General features: G+C 34.7%; 1 protein-coding gene across 2 annotated transcripts in view; it reads right to left on the bottom strand.

The window, feature by feature from the left end:
- LOC149801724 (shiftless antiviral inhibitor of ribosomal frameshifting protein homolog) overlaps positions 1-13,643 on the bottom strand; it is a 66,810-nt gene extending 53,167 nt beyond the window's left edge. For both annotated transcript variants that reach the window (XM_089954344.1, XM_089954345.1), the window contains exons 1-3: positions 13,567-13,643; positions 6,393-6,504; positions 2,384-2,424 (exon numbers count right to left, since the gene is read on the bottom strand). In XM_089954344.1, the coding sequence (XP_089810470.1) occupies positions 2,384-2,424; positions 6,393-6,504; positions 13,567-13,617 (204 nt within the window). In that variant the 5' untranslated portion in view covers positions 13,618-13,643. The remainder of the gene's footprint in view (positions 1-2,383; positions 2,425-6,392; positions 6,505-13,566) is intronic.
- Between the last annotated feature and the right edge of the window lie 3,983 nt (positions 13,644-17,626).

Here is a 17,626-nt window from a genome sequence, read left to right as displayed (position 1 = left end):
GTGTTGTAAGCAAACAAGACTCATTAGATCATTCTAGAAGGTTATTTTTCAATTAGGTTATGGTTGTTTTTAAAAATGCTTATGTGACCTGAGGTCAAGCAGACGACATTATTATCTTGTGAATGTGAGGATTTTATCAGTTGTGCTTTAACATTTAGCACTTTAATTTGTGTTATGTAGGGTCCAGTTTGGGCTAAATTTTATTTTCTTCAAATTACTGAATTCAAGTTTTAAAAAATCTCTGTAAATACAAAAGTGATCTGACAAAATTCTTGGATAAAGACATTCATTGGAATTTATACTGAATTCAAGCCTGGAATAATATTTTTGTGACTCAACTAGAGACTGTTGACACACCAGTACTTCGTAGGCTATAACAGACACGTCATCGCTTTCAATTTTAAATCTCTTCGGGACTTGAACTGAGTTTTATTCAGGACTTTTTATTACTAGGGCTTGTGTCTTTAATTCTTGGAATATTTTTTGATTTAATTCGCAATACCGTAAATTCTTTATTTTCTCATTTCTCACTTTGTATTCTAGGGAAATAAATTATTGGTTAAATTTTACAAAGTTTGTTGTCTTCACTCTTTTATGTTACTTATTTTAAGAGCATAGACTCGTAAGATGACAACATCAATCAAGAATTTCAGAGGAGTCTTCATGCTGGATGATTTTGTGTCATTGATTCCCCTCGCGTCGGAAACTGACTTCGTCCATCTGAAATATGCAACATGTCCTGGAACTCACTGGGTAGCGCCGCAACATCTTCCATATTTTAACAGGTACGGGCTGGCTTTCACCGCCACGTGATGTCGTTGATTGTTTACACAGAGGATTGCGTCGAGAACGTTTCTTGAATCGAAGCTTTTCCACCGCTGTTTTATTCAATACTGCCGTTACAAATTCGAACATACGGCCAGATATGTGTGCATCTTTTCGTTGGAGCACTGCATACACTCGTGGAAAGCAAAGCTCGTTCACCTACGCCACGCGCAATTGTTGATTTTGCGTTGTCACAAAAAAGCTTACACTTGAAAATATATGAAATGCCTGTTAAAATTTACCGACGCGTGCGATCACTGACCTGACGTGGAGCCGATGTGGATCTAACCAGGTTTGCCTGGTTGAGTCAGGGATTTTGTTGGGTCTGTCCCTGGCGAGTTTGTGATTTTTCAAGATCGAACCGGAAAACTGCGAACGTCCAACGTGGACATAAACCGCGAGTCACCATTGCGAAAAACCTGGGAGAAACACAGATGAATGAGGGAATCAAAGACCCCGGTGTTTAGTTGATTTATTAAAAAAATACGTCGGCGATACCAATGCTGCAACGAAATAAAAAGTTGATGTAAGGGCATCTCAAGTGTTATCAGCATAACCGGTACTTGTAGTTAATCAATGGGGCTTTTACCAGGGAATATTTGCCGACGAAAGAAAGTGGAAAAGAAAGATGTAACAAATAATCGACTTATCTTCGTTTATACTGGGGATGGCTTTGATAAATCTGAATCTTACATTCTAAAGATGTGCGAGGCAGGATCATATTTGTTTATCTTAAACGGATGTTATGGCAGGTTGGATACAATAGCAATGTTGATAAGGAACACCAACCTCATAATATATCAATGATGTGTTCCATTAAATCGGCATTGTGCTAAATCCCTTGAAAGTTATGGCATCATTATCATTATTTACCAGAGATGAAATCCAGTTTGAAGGAGTCAACATCTAAGCGTACGGGTACATTTCTACTCTGTTTAAAATTTATTATTACATATAGGTGAAGGATTCTGAAAAGCCACGCGATGACGATACGGAATTTACTGATGGCGGATCAACTGGGAAAACGTCCCAACATCGATGGTGAATTTCTGCCGCTTGTTGATGAATACTCGCGTCAGAGTGGGGTTGATCCAACCCTCGTATACGCTGAACGTATAGCCCTGTCAGTGGCAAAATAGAAACTTAACAATGGGACAACCCTGTTGTACGATGCCAATTCGAGGCCAGCTTGGAATCTTCGCACCTGCACGTGAAAATATCCGGTCTCTGACAACGTCTGGCATGAAATTATCCAGAGACTGTCTCTAGAACGATGAAGTGGTATTCGCCCAACATATCCACAGCGATCAAATTCTCCGTCTATTATATAAAACCAACAACAACTCAGCTGACGAAATAACAAAAACTCTTATTATTTAACAACGACGCACTTCTTCGTGTAACAGTTTTTGGACGACAATGAAAACGATCATTGGTGACACAAAGCAGGACGTAATCAATGTAGTTCTGTGTGAACGCGAGAATTGTATTTTATGCATGTAATTTACATATTTACTTATATGATTGTTTGTTTATTATTTTGATGTATTTTACTCACCTCTTCCTGGCCTATAACGTTGCGTAGTTCCGCAGGTTCCGCTGATAGGAAAAATAGAAAGAAACGTTCATTTTGTAATGTTTTAATATTGTTTATTATGTCGGTAAATTATGTACATGACATGAATTTATTTACCAGAATATAAATAAGGTTGATCTGATTTCATTGATGTTAATGTGTGGCGCTGATATTCAGCGACATTGTTCAAGGCTAGGGATATATACCGTTGACTACTTAACTAAACACGGGAAGAGTGACTATCTGAGAATGCTCATTATTTAGCACAGATGTTTACCTTTGCATATGTCTCTTTACCTTGTGCTTATTTATCTGAGGTATTAGTTAAGCAGAATTTGTCCAACGAGTAATATCCAATTTGTTAAGCAGACTTTGTCAAATAATTAACACACAATTAGATAAGCGGACTTTGTCATAAACAATTTACATCCAATTAGTTAAGCAGACTTTGTCCCAACAATTAACATCCAGTTAGCGAAGCAGCTTTGTATAAGAATTAGCAAAACTATACTTTGTCCAATAATTAACACCCAATCAGTTAAGCAGACTATGACCAAGAATTAATACCCAAACACTTTTGCATGCAAATTTATAATAATCCGTTTTCAAAATCAGACGAGTGCGTTGGTGAGCTATCGATTTTCGTTGTTGAGGGTTGTCACTTTTAAGGTGACGGGTAAGTGCGTTATGTCTCTTCATTCGGTCAAAGTAAACCTTTGTTCCTTTCATCAGAACACAATAATATGATTTAGCGCCAAATATAAATACTATTGCGTACCTCAATACACACTGATTAAGACGATCTTGCATCAGGAATAGTTTTCAAGAAATTTATAATGTCTAGCCTTGCGAGCAATTACTAACAACAGACTGGATTTTTCAATGAATATGATACATTTTATATAAACAGTAGTATAAATATGAGATATTTTTACGACAAAATATTAGGATTTATTTAAATAAAGAGAAACTAAATCTACAAGGAAGACTTTAAATTCGAACAACTAAGACATCACACCTTTGTCTATTTTAGGGCATAAGGTGATATTAAACAAGTGCAATGCTGAAGAATATGAAAAGATTTAATGCAAAGTCATATCAATGGCAACACGTGATAGTTAATATAGCCTATGGATCGGTGCACTGTGGCAACCCCCGAAAATGAAGCCATTCTAATGAAACAATGTATCATAATAATAACATACTGCGTAGAGACTATTCATAGAAATAAGCGTTGACAATGATGAGGCTAAAAAATACAACTATACCATTTAGAGCTGAATGTTATAGGTTGCAACCCCTAATGATATAACCATCTCATATAATATGATAATCTACTGTAATCAATAATGATATAACCATCTCATATATTACAATAATCTACTGTAATCCATAATGATATAACCATCTCATATAATACGATAATCTACTGTAATCTATAATGATATAATCATCTCATATAATAATATGATAATCTACTGTAATCAATGATGATATGACCATCTCATATAATACAATAATCTACTGTAATCCATAATGATATAACCATCTCTTATAATACGATAATCTACTGTAATCCATAATAATATAATTCTTGCATTAAGATTTATTCATATATTTTGACTCTGGTAATGACCATGCGATATAATACAACTGTGTCATTAGGACTTGATTATCGTGTGTAGAACCGTAATGAAGTCGGTATAATATAACCAGAAAATCACGAGGAAACTGATATAAACGCTGATAAAAATAATAATGATAATACTAACAATAACAATAACAACATTCACAAAAAATCCAGTGTACCTTTCACTGGCACACAGTGTTTCAGAAACCATAATGTAATATAATTTGGGCCCTGAAATTCGAATATATAACCCCCAAACGACTGCAATCTATCTCATTTTACAAAAGGCTTGTATCCGAGGGTGACCTGTCTTCACTAAAATTTACGCGAAACCATACTTCGGTAATTCTGTCATTGAGATTCCCACATAAATAACAATCCACCATTCCACCATTCCACCAGTATATAACTCACTAAGTCGCCTTTTATTCTGAGAGAATTCATACTCCAAAAAATGAATGTATTAAATTAAACACTAAAAGATACGCGAGTAAGAAAATATATAATGCATTTATCTTGATCCTTCTTTGGTAATTGTACATTTTGATTTTGAGTGAATTGAAAAATTATGTTACAGAATCAAAAGTATAATCGAAGGACATATACATAAACTTAAGTAGCAATTACCTTATCTCCTTCACTAATCCTTTTAACTTTAAAACAATGGTACAGAGAGGAAGGCCACTCCAAACTTCACATGGCAAACTATATATATGTGAAGAGCTCACTGGTATTGTTCTTGACTTTGTGGGTAGACTGCTGTTAACCAGATTTGATTGAAACTCATCCAAATATAAAACTTAAAATAATATAATTACATTATTAAGGGTTTTAATTATGACCCCTAATGATACAGAATGTGACAGTGTAAAGAACAGGAAACACGGGCAGATAGAGGCAAGAAATGCACTTTGTGCAAAAGCCAGATCAAACTAAATTCACCAGATATTCAGAATATTGAACTGGTATCACGTTATATATATATATATATATATATATATATATATATATATATATATATATATATATATATATATATATATATATATATATAAAAGCAAAGATTGCTTATTCTATTTTCTCTGAGAGTCATATTTGCATTAGCCCATCTTCCAGATTCAGTTCACAATCTATTTGACAGTACTTCAATTTTGTTCACGTAGTTCTATAATTTCTGATACTAATATCTTTAAAATGTGAATGCTATTAAAAGGTATTAAATATCTATTAAAATAGCTCATGATGAATTCGCCAAACTAGCATTCCAGTTCTGAATACAATTATCCAACAACATTTGTTTGAAAATAACTAGAAATTAAATGAATTCACCGGCTCCTTGGATAAACCAAAGTCTAATCATGGTAGCTCAGTCGTGTTTCCTGGTAAAACAGTACTTCAAGTGAGCATCATATTTTACATAGGATTTGTATATTTCTTGTCTCTAAATATGTGATGAATATTCAATGAGCATAACATACTTTACAATGATAAAAGATATTCTACCAACTAGACCATGTTGTATAAAATCACTTGGTTTATACTGTCTTAACAACATATAATTTCTTCGCTAACTGCAATAGTACCCTTTTTAATAGAGTTAGTTTTTACAAATCTAAATGCTACTGCTCCGTGACATATTATAGGAGTTACAAGTTTATCAAAGGAATCCAAAACGTGGTTACAGAAGCATCGGTGAATTTGTAAAAAAAAACTTATAATAAATTCTTTCTGAATCTGGCCAGATATAGTTCTGAGAACGGGCCACCAGAAGCAAAAGCAAGACCTAAATAAGGCAATGTTTATGCAATCTCAATCTCATTCCTACCAAAGAGACATATATACCATTTCGAGGTATTCCTCCATCTTCCCTAAACATCACAATTTTAATGTTCGGGTTATTTACCGATAATTTCCGTATAACAACGTTAAAGTTTAAGTAATTGTTATTAACCAGTTACGGATTAAGAACTTAAAATAGTCGTATGAAAATCTCATTAACGTCTCTGTGAGCGCTTGATATGGTTTTCATCATACATATTTGCTAATTTTCGGCGAGGTCACTAGAAACCGTATATTCAACAGAGGTGTGGTACTGAAATTTCTTCGGTTACGCTTGTTTGCTTTTTGATGGAGGTTTCTGTCTTGGAGCAAGACTTCCAGAAATGTTGTTGTCGTGCTACAGTCTTCGCATTCTTCTAGAAAAGTATCCATTCCATTCTGAGCCAATGGTCGACTGCCAACAATGACTCGGTACCGTTAAAGCTCCCTATGTACATGATCAATAGTTTATGAATGAATTATCCATATGGAATGCTATTTATATTGGAGTCAGCCATAAGGAAACTCGCAACAGTTACTTACCTTCAAAGACAAAGTTAACAGCTTCTAGGATATTTTTGTTGCAATGTCTGTATAACTTCACACCCTCTCTTTCAGAGAAACGACCGTGGAAAAGTTCAGTGAATCGCCTGACCTGTTATAAAGGATTTAGTTATCAAAGACAACGGATAATCGTTATTTTTGGAAAGCTTTGACATTTATTAACATACATTAGTAGTCTACATGGTTTGTAAGAGGAGAATAAATACCTGAAAGTTTTAGTCATTGTAAACACCATTTCAATGCAACTTAGCATGGATGATGACTCTAGGTCTTAAGATAAGTAAAAGAAAGGAAGCGAAACCAAAAGTTGGAGTGAAATTCAACAATCAACTTGTAATATTGCGAACAAAATCCCAACTGATACAAGAACAAAAATGTTTTTTTTCTTCAAACTTGTATTTATAACAATTTCACTTGACCTGCGACGCAATATATTTCCTACAGAAGAACTAGTTTAGCTCGTAAACAAAGGCCAGGTTTTAAACTCAGACTCAGGTAAACATCTTATATGTATCTTAAAATCATGGAAGCCTGATTGTTTCTTTCAAAATGCAAGTATATCCAATATTTTATCGCAGCTGCAGCCTGCACCCTGTCTCATTTTTACAGATGTTGATAAGAAATACATTTATTTTATGCTAAGCAGTGAATTACTTGATTTTCAAATTAAAATAATATTGATATTTCACTGCAGTGAAAAAATAACAATATTTTTTCACTACAGGAACTACTTTTTTGGGTTAGAACATACTTACCTTCCTTTGATTTTCTGTTAGTGAACTACTTTTTCACAATTGCTTGTGGTTGTTTTCTTATTAATAATCCCTGTCTGTTACCCTTGAAACTTGTAGTTTGTTATTCTGGAAATATCAGTTAATTTTTATCAATCTACTGTAGAACTAATTTTGTGTCAGGTACACATAGCACAGCAGAACATGTACGATAAACAGCTGACATAAGAAATCTGCTAATTCACTGTGTCATAAACTTTAGGTAGCCAACGTATGTGAGCATAAAATAAAAAGAAAATTTGCTTGAAACGAGTGAATAACAGATACATTTCATCTCGTGGGTGAAAATACTGAGTTTTTCATCCACTCGATGAAATATATCCGTTATTCACTCGTTTCAAGCAAATATCCTCTAATTAGCTAATCGTCTGAACTGTATGCTCTTTTTATTTTATCATTTTATCAGTCACTCATGTTTGCTTTAGTTCTATTTTACTTCTTTATAACAGAACATTCTTGTAATCACAGACATTTGAGCTCATTGCCTTCTACAGAAGCTTGTTATCAGCTTTCATCAGCCCAAGGAATATTTGGTACTTTGTGCTTTCGACTAGGTTCATAAGCATTGTCGACTCTCTCTCTCTCTCTCTCTCTCTCTGAGTGTGAATCGCCTTTATACTGAGAATAAGCTTATACAATTTTCATTAAGCATACATATTATGAAACTTAGGAAAGAATAACTTGCTTTTAGGAGTAATGAATAGTTCTAAGATAGTTCCGCTTATCCCTAATTTCGGCACCGGGAAATAATGGCACACGAATCAAGCAAATATGAAATTATTTCGCACTTGAATCATTTACGTGTTTATCCACCATGGATTTAATTTTGTTTAGATTGACTTAAGTTTATAATGGGGGCTGTATGATCTTAATTTTACTGACAAGGGTTCAACGTATGCCAGGTTGCCAGCAAACAGCTAGGCCTTCTCTAATTGGTTCAATGTCAATTAAGGATATTGCTAACTATTTTAGTGAATTCTTGTACATAAAAATGGCTGTCGGAATGAATATAATTAATGGATTTCATTTTGACAGAAATCCCATTATTCGTTTTTTTATAGGTGTGTAATTTAATTACGAGGATATACCACTTTCTTTTTTGAAGTTTAGTACAATATAAACAAAAGAAACCATCTCCCATAACCCCACCCATCTAAAACATGCACATTGAAGTATGCAACGCTTTGCACAAAGTTTTCTAGGTTCATTCATCACTGCTAAACAGTCAATTCTTAAAAATTATGTTAATAATATAACATTCAAACAGGCTGCAACACTTGTAGTATGACTTTAAATTTCTCACCCATGCGACAGAGAAATCTAGCTGTTTTGCTAAACTTACTTTTCTTATCTCAGTCTAGTCATATCAGACCAGTCGTCTCAGTCAAGGTGTCCACGCGCTGAGAACTACTTTCAAAAAAAGAAACCCTTGTTGTCGTCTGCTGTGTCTAACGTAGTTGTTTTAAAATCAGACAACAACAACAACAACAACAACAACAACAAATATGTAACAAAAACATAGGAACTTAAGGTCAATCAATCTTTGAGAACACAACATACAGAAACATTTCGAGAGAGACAAAGACACACACGCATACGATGTCGAGCTTTAAGGTATTATGCTAGTTTGTTCCACACAGCATGGTCAGTTTTATCCTATATGCAGGCCTAGCTCAGTACATTTTCCGGTCAGCATCATTAAATGTAGCTAAAGTTACGTAACTAGTTTTAAATACTTCGTGTGAAACAAATTATATACTGTTGGTTGCATTTAATGACGCCTACCTGAAAATTGACTGTGCTACAGATAGGACAAAATTCTCAATGCTGTGTGAAATGAACATGACTAAAAAGACTGATCCATGAACACAGACTATAGACCTATACACTTCATAGCATCCCAGCTCTCTTAACAACTACGGAGAATTTAGTAACAGTCAGAAATGTGTTATGTCAAATACGCTTTATTCTAATTTTTCTAATTTTGTTAAGCATATCCATTGTGACACAGTTGAACGAAAAATATACCTACAATATTTAATGACAAATAATGCACTTACCAGCCAGAAGGAATCATTTATCCGTCAACACATTAATCCATAAACAAATTTCACTATAGCACTTGCCATATTTCCAAGACAGAAAATAAATTTTCAAATAATCAGTGAACTTGAAAGTGTAGCACATGATTATCCGCTAGGGTCCGTATTTGGAGGGTCTTTTATACACGGGGATAATTTACAATCAATATTAAGGACAACACAAGCATGTCACAAAGAGTTTCACTGCCAAAGAAAAGGAGAAATATATACGACAGTGACACAGATCACTAATTACCCATGAATAATCTAATGCAACATGTTACTCTTCGTTACAGCTTGTACTAAGTATAACTACAGTAGAGCTGAATGCCTGGTATAGTTTCATTATTTACACTATAACTTTTCAAAATTGGAACTGATAAACAGTTTCTTGTAAGAAATATTAATTATTTAATGTCCATTTTATATAACATCCATATATTAAATATGATAATACCTCATTAGAGATTAATATGACACGTTTTATGTTGTTATTTTTCTTTGATCACGTGTATAAACTATGTACTTCGGATGCAACGGTCATACCACAGCCCTTATTAACTAATGTGTATTAATGAGCCTCATGTAAACATTTACACGTGAACTATATTACACTAGTGAAGAGTTCTTTTACTTTAAAGGAAAATATTAAAATATTGGGTGAGAAAAATAATCTACATTTGGGTTTCGACCGACACAAGGAAATCCCAGTCGCGGGGTTACATTATATGTCTCCCCACGAGGCAAATAATGTACCTCCGCGACTGGGATTTCCTTGTCTCGGTCCAAACTCCAACACAGATTCTATATATATATATATATATATATATATATATATATATATATATATATATATATATATATATATATATATATATATATCAACACGTTTAAATACTTTGAACACAAGTGACACAGTAACATACTTACGAGGACATTGCAAACTATTTCTATGTCTATTAAATTTAAAAGGAGACAGATAACCACATTGAAACAATTAACCAGTCCTGAAGTACGGAGAAGCAAAATGTTATTTAGAAAAGTGAGAGTAAAATATAATATAAACCTCGGAAAGAAATTTGCTTCGAAGCTAGAAAGCTTGCTAGTAGCTTTCCGTGGGTCGGTGGTTATTTCATGGGTTTTCCTAGTTTATTCCTCAACCAAATATATTGGCCGCCATGTATACCCTAACATATGCTGATAAATCACTTTAAATGCCACAAAACCAAACTTGATTGGAAGTCGAGATGATCTACTTGGTAGTACCTAGCGTGTATGTAAGATGGTGATGGGGAGGCACTGTCTCCAGGTGCATCTCTGTTGAAGTCGTGTGATGGAGCCCATTTTCCACTACTAGAACGATTACTCTAAGCGCATCTTCAAGGGTGAGATATACTAAAAAATATGTTATAATGCCCATCAAGGGGAAATGGGGTTGGGGGAAAGGGGCGCAAGAGCGGTGAAGTTGTAAACTAGGGCGAATGACGAACCTATGATATCAGTTTTCAACCTTTGCCGCATAAAGAACTGAAAACCAACATCACTTTCTTCATTAAAGGTTTAGTCATATTTGTGGAACTGTTTCAGCAAATTAAAATTAGGAGATATTTAATGCCATCCGAAAACAAAACGAAAAAATGTGCCCTGATGTCAAAAGGGGCACTAGTCTATATTGTTATGGGTTTCAATAGATTACTCAACAATAACGCTGGCAGTAGTCTTCATAAAGTGATGACCAGCCAACATTTTTTTATATTGTCTAATCAAGCAAAGCATTTATAAAGCTCGTGTACAAATTTTGGAGGTAAGTGTCTAATCTATCTATAATAATAATAATAATAACAACAATAACAACAACAACAACAACAACAACAATAATAATAATAATAATAATAATAACAACATGGCTTTTAAAGTGTTGGTATACAGAAATGTGTCATACCAACATACATAAATAACAAATTGTGATCGCGCATTAATACGCATAAATTAACATTGTTACAATTCTAGTACATGCTATTGATTATATAGTGAAATGATTAATTTTCATTGAGTAGTCATTAGTGATGTTAGAAAATAACGATATAACTATTAATAATCCCCGTTTTGTAAATGAATTTAACATGGTACACAATTTGTCGCAGTCCTTTTGGTTTTTCGTATTGTCTCCTCACCATCTCTGTCTGTCTGTCTGTCTGTCTCATGAATAAGGGACAAAATCCGCTTACATCTAGAGTGAGAGAAGATTAGAAATTTGGCTTGATGAAATCCTTGAAATTGAACTTACACTAAGTAATCTACAAGAACCTGGTTTGTCTTAACGGCATGTGTACACTTTCCATGGGATTTATCTACAATATTCATAATATCTATGATACAAGATGCAATAGTCTGTCGACACTATACGGTAGATTTCTTGTTTACGAGTCACATACTACTGTCATCTTTTTAATGCTTGTTTCTTCTCTCTAAAAATTTAATAAGGTCTTACAAACCTGTTATTTTCAAACAATAAAATATCGGAAGACCATCCCTTTCCCCAACTTTCTCTTACTGTGTTGGTTGGTCAGTCAGCAGACTAATCGACCAACAGTAACAAATAAATAGGGATTGTCAATAACATAAAACACCCTTATGGAATTCTCCCTTAACCCTCAAACAACATCTCTCTCTCTCTCCCATCGTAGCATGATACTTTTTCGCCTGTCTCATGCGACGATGACTCTGAACCAACTAATTATGGCAAAAGATGGTAAAAGTTACAGTCAAACCGACCAGCAGAAAGGGGAAAAAGAGATAGAAATGTAAGATAAAAACAATTTTACGGTCGGTAGTGATGTAAATTAAAGCAAAATGGTGATTTAGATCAAATGTAAAGACATTAAAATGTTTGAATTAACTCCTGTTTCGCTTATTTTAAATTCCACACTCAATTTCATACTTTCATACATTCGCCGGCGCGCGCGCGCGCACACACACACACACACATCACACACATACATATATATATATATCTATATATATTTAGGACTGACATTTCCAAGTCAGTCACCAGCCACTATTAAATCAGGTCATTCAGATCTAGGTCATTGAGTTCACGCATAGTGACTGTTATCTTATTATTGGTAGGATATGGTGTCAATCATATATATGGACGGAATATTTCTGATCTGGTTTATATTGTTTTTCACTGCCGTCAACACTCGTCATGCAATAACTGTAGTCGGCTTGATTGCTAATAAAGTTGAAAGCGTGAAAATTACAGGACAGATCTAAACATACGAGAGCTTACTTAAGTTCATTTATAAATACATACCCTGGCAAATATATTTTACAATTGTAAAATTTCAGGTTTAGCAATTTTGTTTTTTTTGATGTCTTCAGTTTTCGGTTGTCCCTAAGGAACGAACAGCCACTAAATGGGATTATTAGTTTCATAAAAATTTATTTTGAATTTCCCCAGTTTACAACATGTTGTGTCATTGATAGTGATTTCAGCTCGCATTGTATCGGTCAAAATCATCTTTATGGTTCGATAAAACAATGTATTGACCTGAACACGAGCCTTTAATTGTCTATTATAATCTAATAATAGTAACCACGTGCGTTGTATTGATGAATTGATGCAATAAATGGGATCGGCACTACAGGTGGCGGATAATCTCACAATGCCTTTGTCCTGTTCAGTCGTACCGACAAACACCTGTGTGGTAAATCCTTCAACGTGCTTGGATGTGAACTAAGCATAGAGTTTTCAATTAAAAACCAACATTAAAGATGAAGGAAACTACAAAGTGTTTCCAAGAATAACTTAAAAGTACAGTGGAGGTCACAATTTATCTAGACTTCCAAAATTAAATCAGGAAAAAAATTAATTTTATGACCAATCAAGGGGCAGAAAATGGATTCTACATTTGGAGTGGCATTTCGATTAATCAAAGTATCTACCATGCTGATGTATTAGCTCTAGGTTACAGGTGCCGTTACTCGTTGCTGGGTTTGATCCCTTATTGGAATAATTTATAACAAAGAATCTAATTTCTCTCTCTCTCTCTCTCTCTCTCTCAACCCTTGTATTACTGCATAACATTTCTCGCCTTTAGGCCTCACGAAAATCCCGGACAGACAATTCATTTGCTAGTGAAAGTTAAAACTACAGTGGGCATACATATTACTGTTATTGATCTTGAAACGGTCACATGCTGAAACACATTTATATCGGCTTGAATAAACCCGTAAAAATCTGATATACATTTAAATTAATGATGTTTAAATGCTCACCAGTTTAAGGTCTTCCCAGCTAATTCTATCACCGCCACCACCTTCTGCCATATTTTCTTTTGTTACGTCATTATCCAAACTGTAAATGGAGACAGAACAGATAAAATGCTATAAATAGATCATTACTAAACTGAGAGGTTTTGCTTGTCTGTGCCTTTTATTGTGCCTTTCCATAACAGAAACTGACTTTTGCCATAGAATCGGAAAATTGATGATGGTCCGTCACCTATCATATGCAAGGCTTACTAAAAAAAAAATAGCTATGCTATCAACCGTATTTCACACATATGCATGAAACTGGACACAGTTGTTAATAGTATAGGACGCCAGTTGAGGATATCATATGTTGAAAATGGTCTAATGATTCTAAGATCCAAACAGGAAGTTGACATTAGGCAGTCATATTTGTTTCCAATACTTAAGGGACAATAGGAAATTAAAATTAGGCCTAAATATTTGTGACATTCTTGGGACGAGGGGAAATCTCGTGTTAAGAAAGTTCTCAGGTTTAACATTTTGGGCCTGTATGGCTGCAAGGGAAAAGTAACGTTAGATTTTGCTGCGTTTAGATCGAAAAGAGTAAATCTGAATATCTGTTTGCCGCCATTTGGTAGGTTCACAGTGTCAAGATGGGAAATAGTATGTTAAAAATATTCCTAGGGTTAACATGTGTGAATCTGTCTGGGGCATAAGAAAAATTTAACATGGGGATGACACTCTTGATTTAATGGGAATTTAACACGGTGGGGTTCTCAACATTCTAACATGAATTTAACATGGGGACGACACTCTTGATTTAATGGGAATTTAACATGGTGGGGTTCTCAACATTCTAACAGGAATTTAACATGGGGATGACACTCTTGATTTAATGGGAATTTAACACGGCGGGGTTCTCAACATTCTAACAGGAATTTAACATGGGGACGACACTCTTGATTTAATGGGAATTTAACACGGTGGGGTTCTCAACATTCTAACAGGAATTTAACATGGGGATGACATTCTTGATTTAATGGGAATTTAACACGGTGGGGTTCTCAACATTCTAACAGGAATTTAATATGGAGATGACATTTTAGGCTCTAACGGGAATTAACATTAAGCCGTTTCATCGTCTCTAACCGGAATTAACATATTACCCTGTAGGTTTAACAAATGTATGGTTAGCTAGCTTATAAACAAAGTTAAAACCCCTTCCCCTACCATATCGATAAAGACAGGATTACTATCTTTTAATAATTCTCATAATCCCTATAATGTTGATAATCAGAGTGAAAAAAAAAGAAATACAGGATCGAAAGAAGAATGCATTTAAGGACAGACTTTGGTTTACTTTTTACAAACACAAACCATAGCAACTGGAAGCCTAACGGGTGTCTGAGAGAGAGAGAGAGAGAGAGAGAGAGAGAGTTATCAATCGTTCCAAGCAGGGCTCAAACCTAACCACTGCCATTGTATAATCAGTTCCTTTGGTTGATAACAATATTGAATTTTCTCCAAATATAATTTAAAATTTATTGTAACCCCACTGGACTTTTAATTTATTGTTTGACACACTCCAGTGTTCTTTTCTTTGCATTTTTTAAAATGTTGCTTAAAAAATGTTTGCTCTGTGCTTAAATAGTTCAGATACAAGTACATTATAGAAATTACACACATATGCTTCTGAGTAGATTTATGGTATGTGTGAATCTTCTTGATTATTAATCCATCTGAGCCTATCTTTCCGCAATTGAGTTTCAGTACAAGTCCATTATTCTTACACAGCCAGAAGGTCATTTTTAAAATCCGACTAGATATATTGATAAAGATATGCTAACTAACACTGACAAATCAAACAAATATAAAATCCATAAAATGTGTGTGTGTGTGTTTGAATGTATTGTCCATACCTAAAAGGCATACAGAAACTTACCTTTCCTATTATCCTCTTTCATTCAAAGTAAATGTTTTGTTGAATATCCTAACCATATTGTAAAAACAAACCAAGGCATAAAGAAACTTAGGTTTTTTGGTATATTCTCGTGAACAAGAATCACAATGAAATGTTAAGACTCTTAATACAAGTCCATATTTTCGTCTTTAAATGTCTTTCTTTTTTAATTTCCTGACTGCAACGGTATCTTCCGGTGTTTCTTCTTCGTCTGCATATTTAGTGTCAAATGTATTGGCTGAAATTGGTTCATATTCTGTTTCCTCTTCTTTTTAATCTTACTCCTTTTTTTCTCACTTTCTTGGGACACTCTGCAGTACAACATCCTTTCCTTGACAGTGATAACAAGTATCTTTATGTTCGTCTCCCTATTTACTCTTTTGTTGGACGTGGAAGATTTTATGGAGCTCAACGACTTTCTCTTGACAGATATGAAAAGTATATTGACTTTTATCTTCAGGTGAGTAATCTGTAGTTTCTCGAGAAGTCTTTGTGTGAAGAGTATTTTAGAATAACTCTCTGTAATGCTCTTTCCAGAAGAGCCATCTGTTCGGACTCTTCCTTCTTCACAGATTAAAACTACATTAGTGTAATCTCTTTGCTGTCTACATAAGTTATGACATGGCACGTTTGATAACGCGTTCGCAGATGTGTCTTGTCACAAAATACTTTCGATCTTCAAGTTTTTTCAATCTCTATATTTTGAGCGTTCACACAAACCACCCACGCCCCTAGTGTTGCTGCGTCGGTGCGCTAAAGATTTAAGAGTGGTTTTTTTCCAGATGTTTAGGTCCTTTCGTTCCTTTTGAAACTCTGGAATTGACTTTCAAAATGACAGTGGCCAGGCACAAATACAGGAAACCAGTACTCTACACAGATTTGTGTTTCTCAATGTGTTTGTGGTTTTATGTGTGCATGGATGAGATTTCAAGATAGGCATACGAATGACATTCACTTTCGATAATAGAGCGGCAAGATTATGCCGCATCGCTCAAGTCGCAGGGTACAGCATCACTCAGGTTACATTAGGCGGCAAGATGTTTATCTTAGTTTACCTTTGGTTGGGTATATATTTTTTTTCTGTTCAGAATTCATCATTCTCAACCAACCTATGTGTTCACAAGGATATTTCTGTATTTTGTTGGAACGTTTTTGTACTGGAGATCGGCGTGCCCGTAAGGTAAAAATTTATCTAGAGTTCGTGTTCTTTTCCCATGGACGATCTGATACACATTTTGCATGAGTCGACTAACAGTTTGATGATCTAACAAATGTTCAATCTTGTACAAAGTCGCCATTTTAACACAAAATTCTTGACAGAACTTTAAGATTTTTTTATGCCAATGCTTACCACTTAGCCAGAGTAATATTCCAGGGTCTGTCGTTTTAATTTACATGTGTTATCAAGTTGTTCTTGCATATATATGGTCTGGTAACTGTAATTTGTTGGTCCACCACTGGCAGAACTCAAAACGTTCTCTTCGCGATGTTTAAAGATTCATGTTCCTAAACGTTCGTCTTCGATGCAAGGGTGATAGCTTCAAGGGCCATCGATGTACATGTAACTATAAGCGTGAAAGTAAAGGGATTGATATCCTTAAGGTTCCAAGACGCAATAATGTTAACAAGCACTGGCCGTCACCATATCAGGCATGTGTACCAAAGGTTCAAGTACTACTGCAACACACTCTTAATAAACGAATAACAATCAAAGGTATAATGTCATATCAACACGTTAATGTTACCCTGACTCCTGGTCAGATTGAAAAGCTACAATCAGTATAAAAAGGAATTTAGAAATAAAAATATTGCTGAAATCAGCACAGATCGCAGGTGGTCCATATACACTATCACTAACAGAACGTCAACTCAAGAACTTCAGTGAAGCCAAACGATCAAAGACCGGTGTTAGCCTTGATCTTTCTGCGGGTGCCATTAAAGACCTAAAACAAACAGGTGGTATATTTCCACTTCTTACATCTATACCAGTGAAACATGTCATTAATGAGTATACAGTCCCCCCCCCAAAAAAAAAATAATAATATCGTAGACGTATCGTTTTTACTGACATAATTGTATATTCTGCATCTGCTGTATTAGTTTTAACAGTAACTATAATCGAAG

The sequence above is a fragment of the Sinohyriopsis cumingii genome, chromosome 4 (assembly GCF_028554795.1).
Source record: "Sinohyriopsis cumingii isolate HCF-2022 chromosome 4, ASM2855479v2, whole genome shotgun sequence".
Classification (NCBI taxonomy): domain Eukaryota; kingdom Metazoa; phylum Mollusca; class Bivalvia; order Unionida; family Unionidae; genus Sinohyriopsis; species Sinohyriopsis cumingii.
Note: the sequence above shows the minus strand (reverse complement) of the source record. Positions and strands in the feature narration are given on the sequence as shown.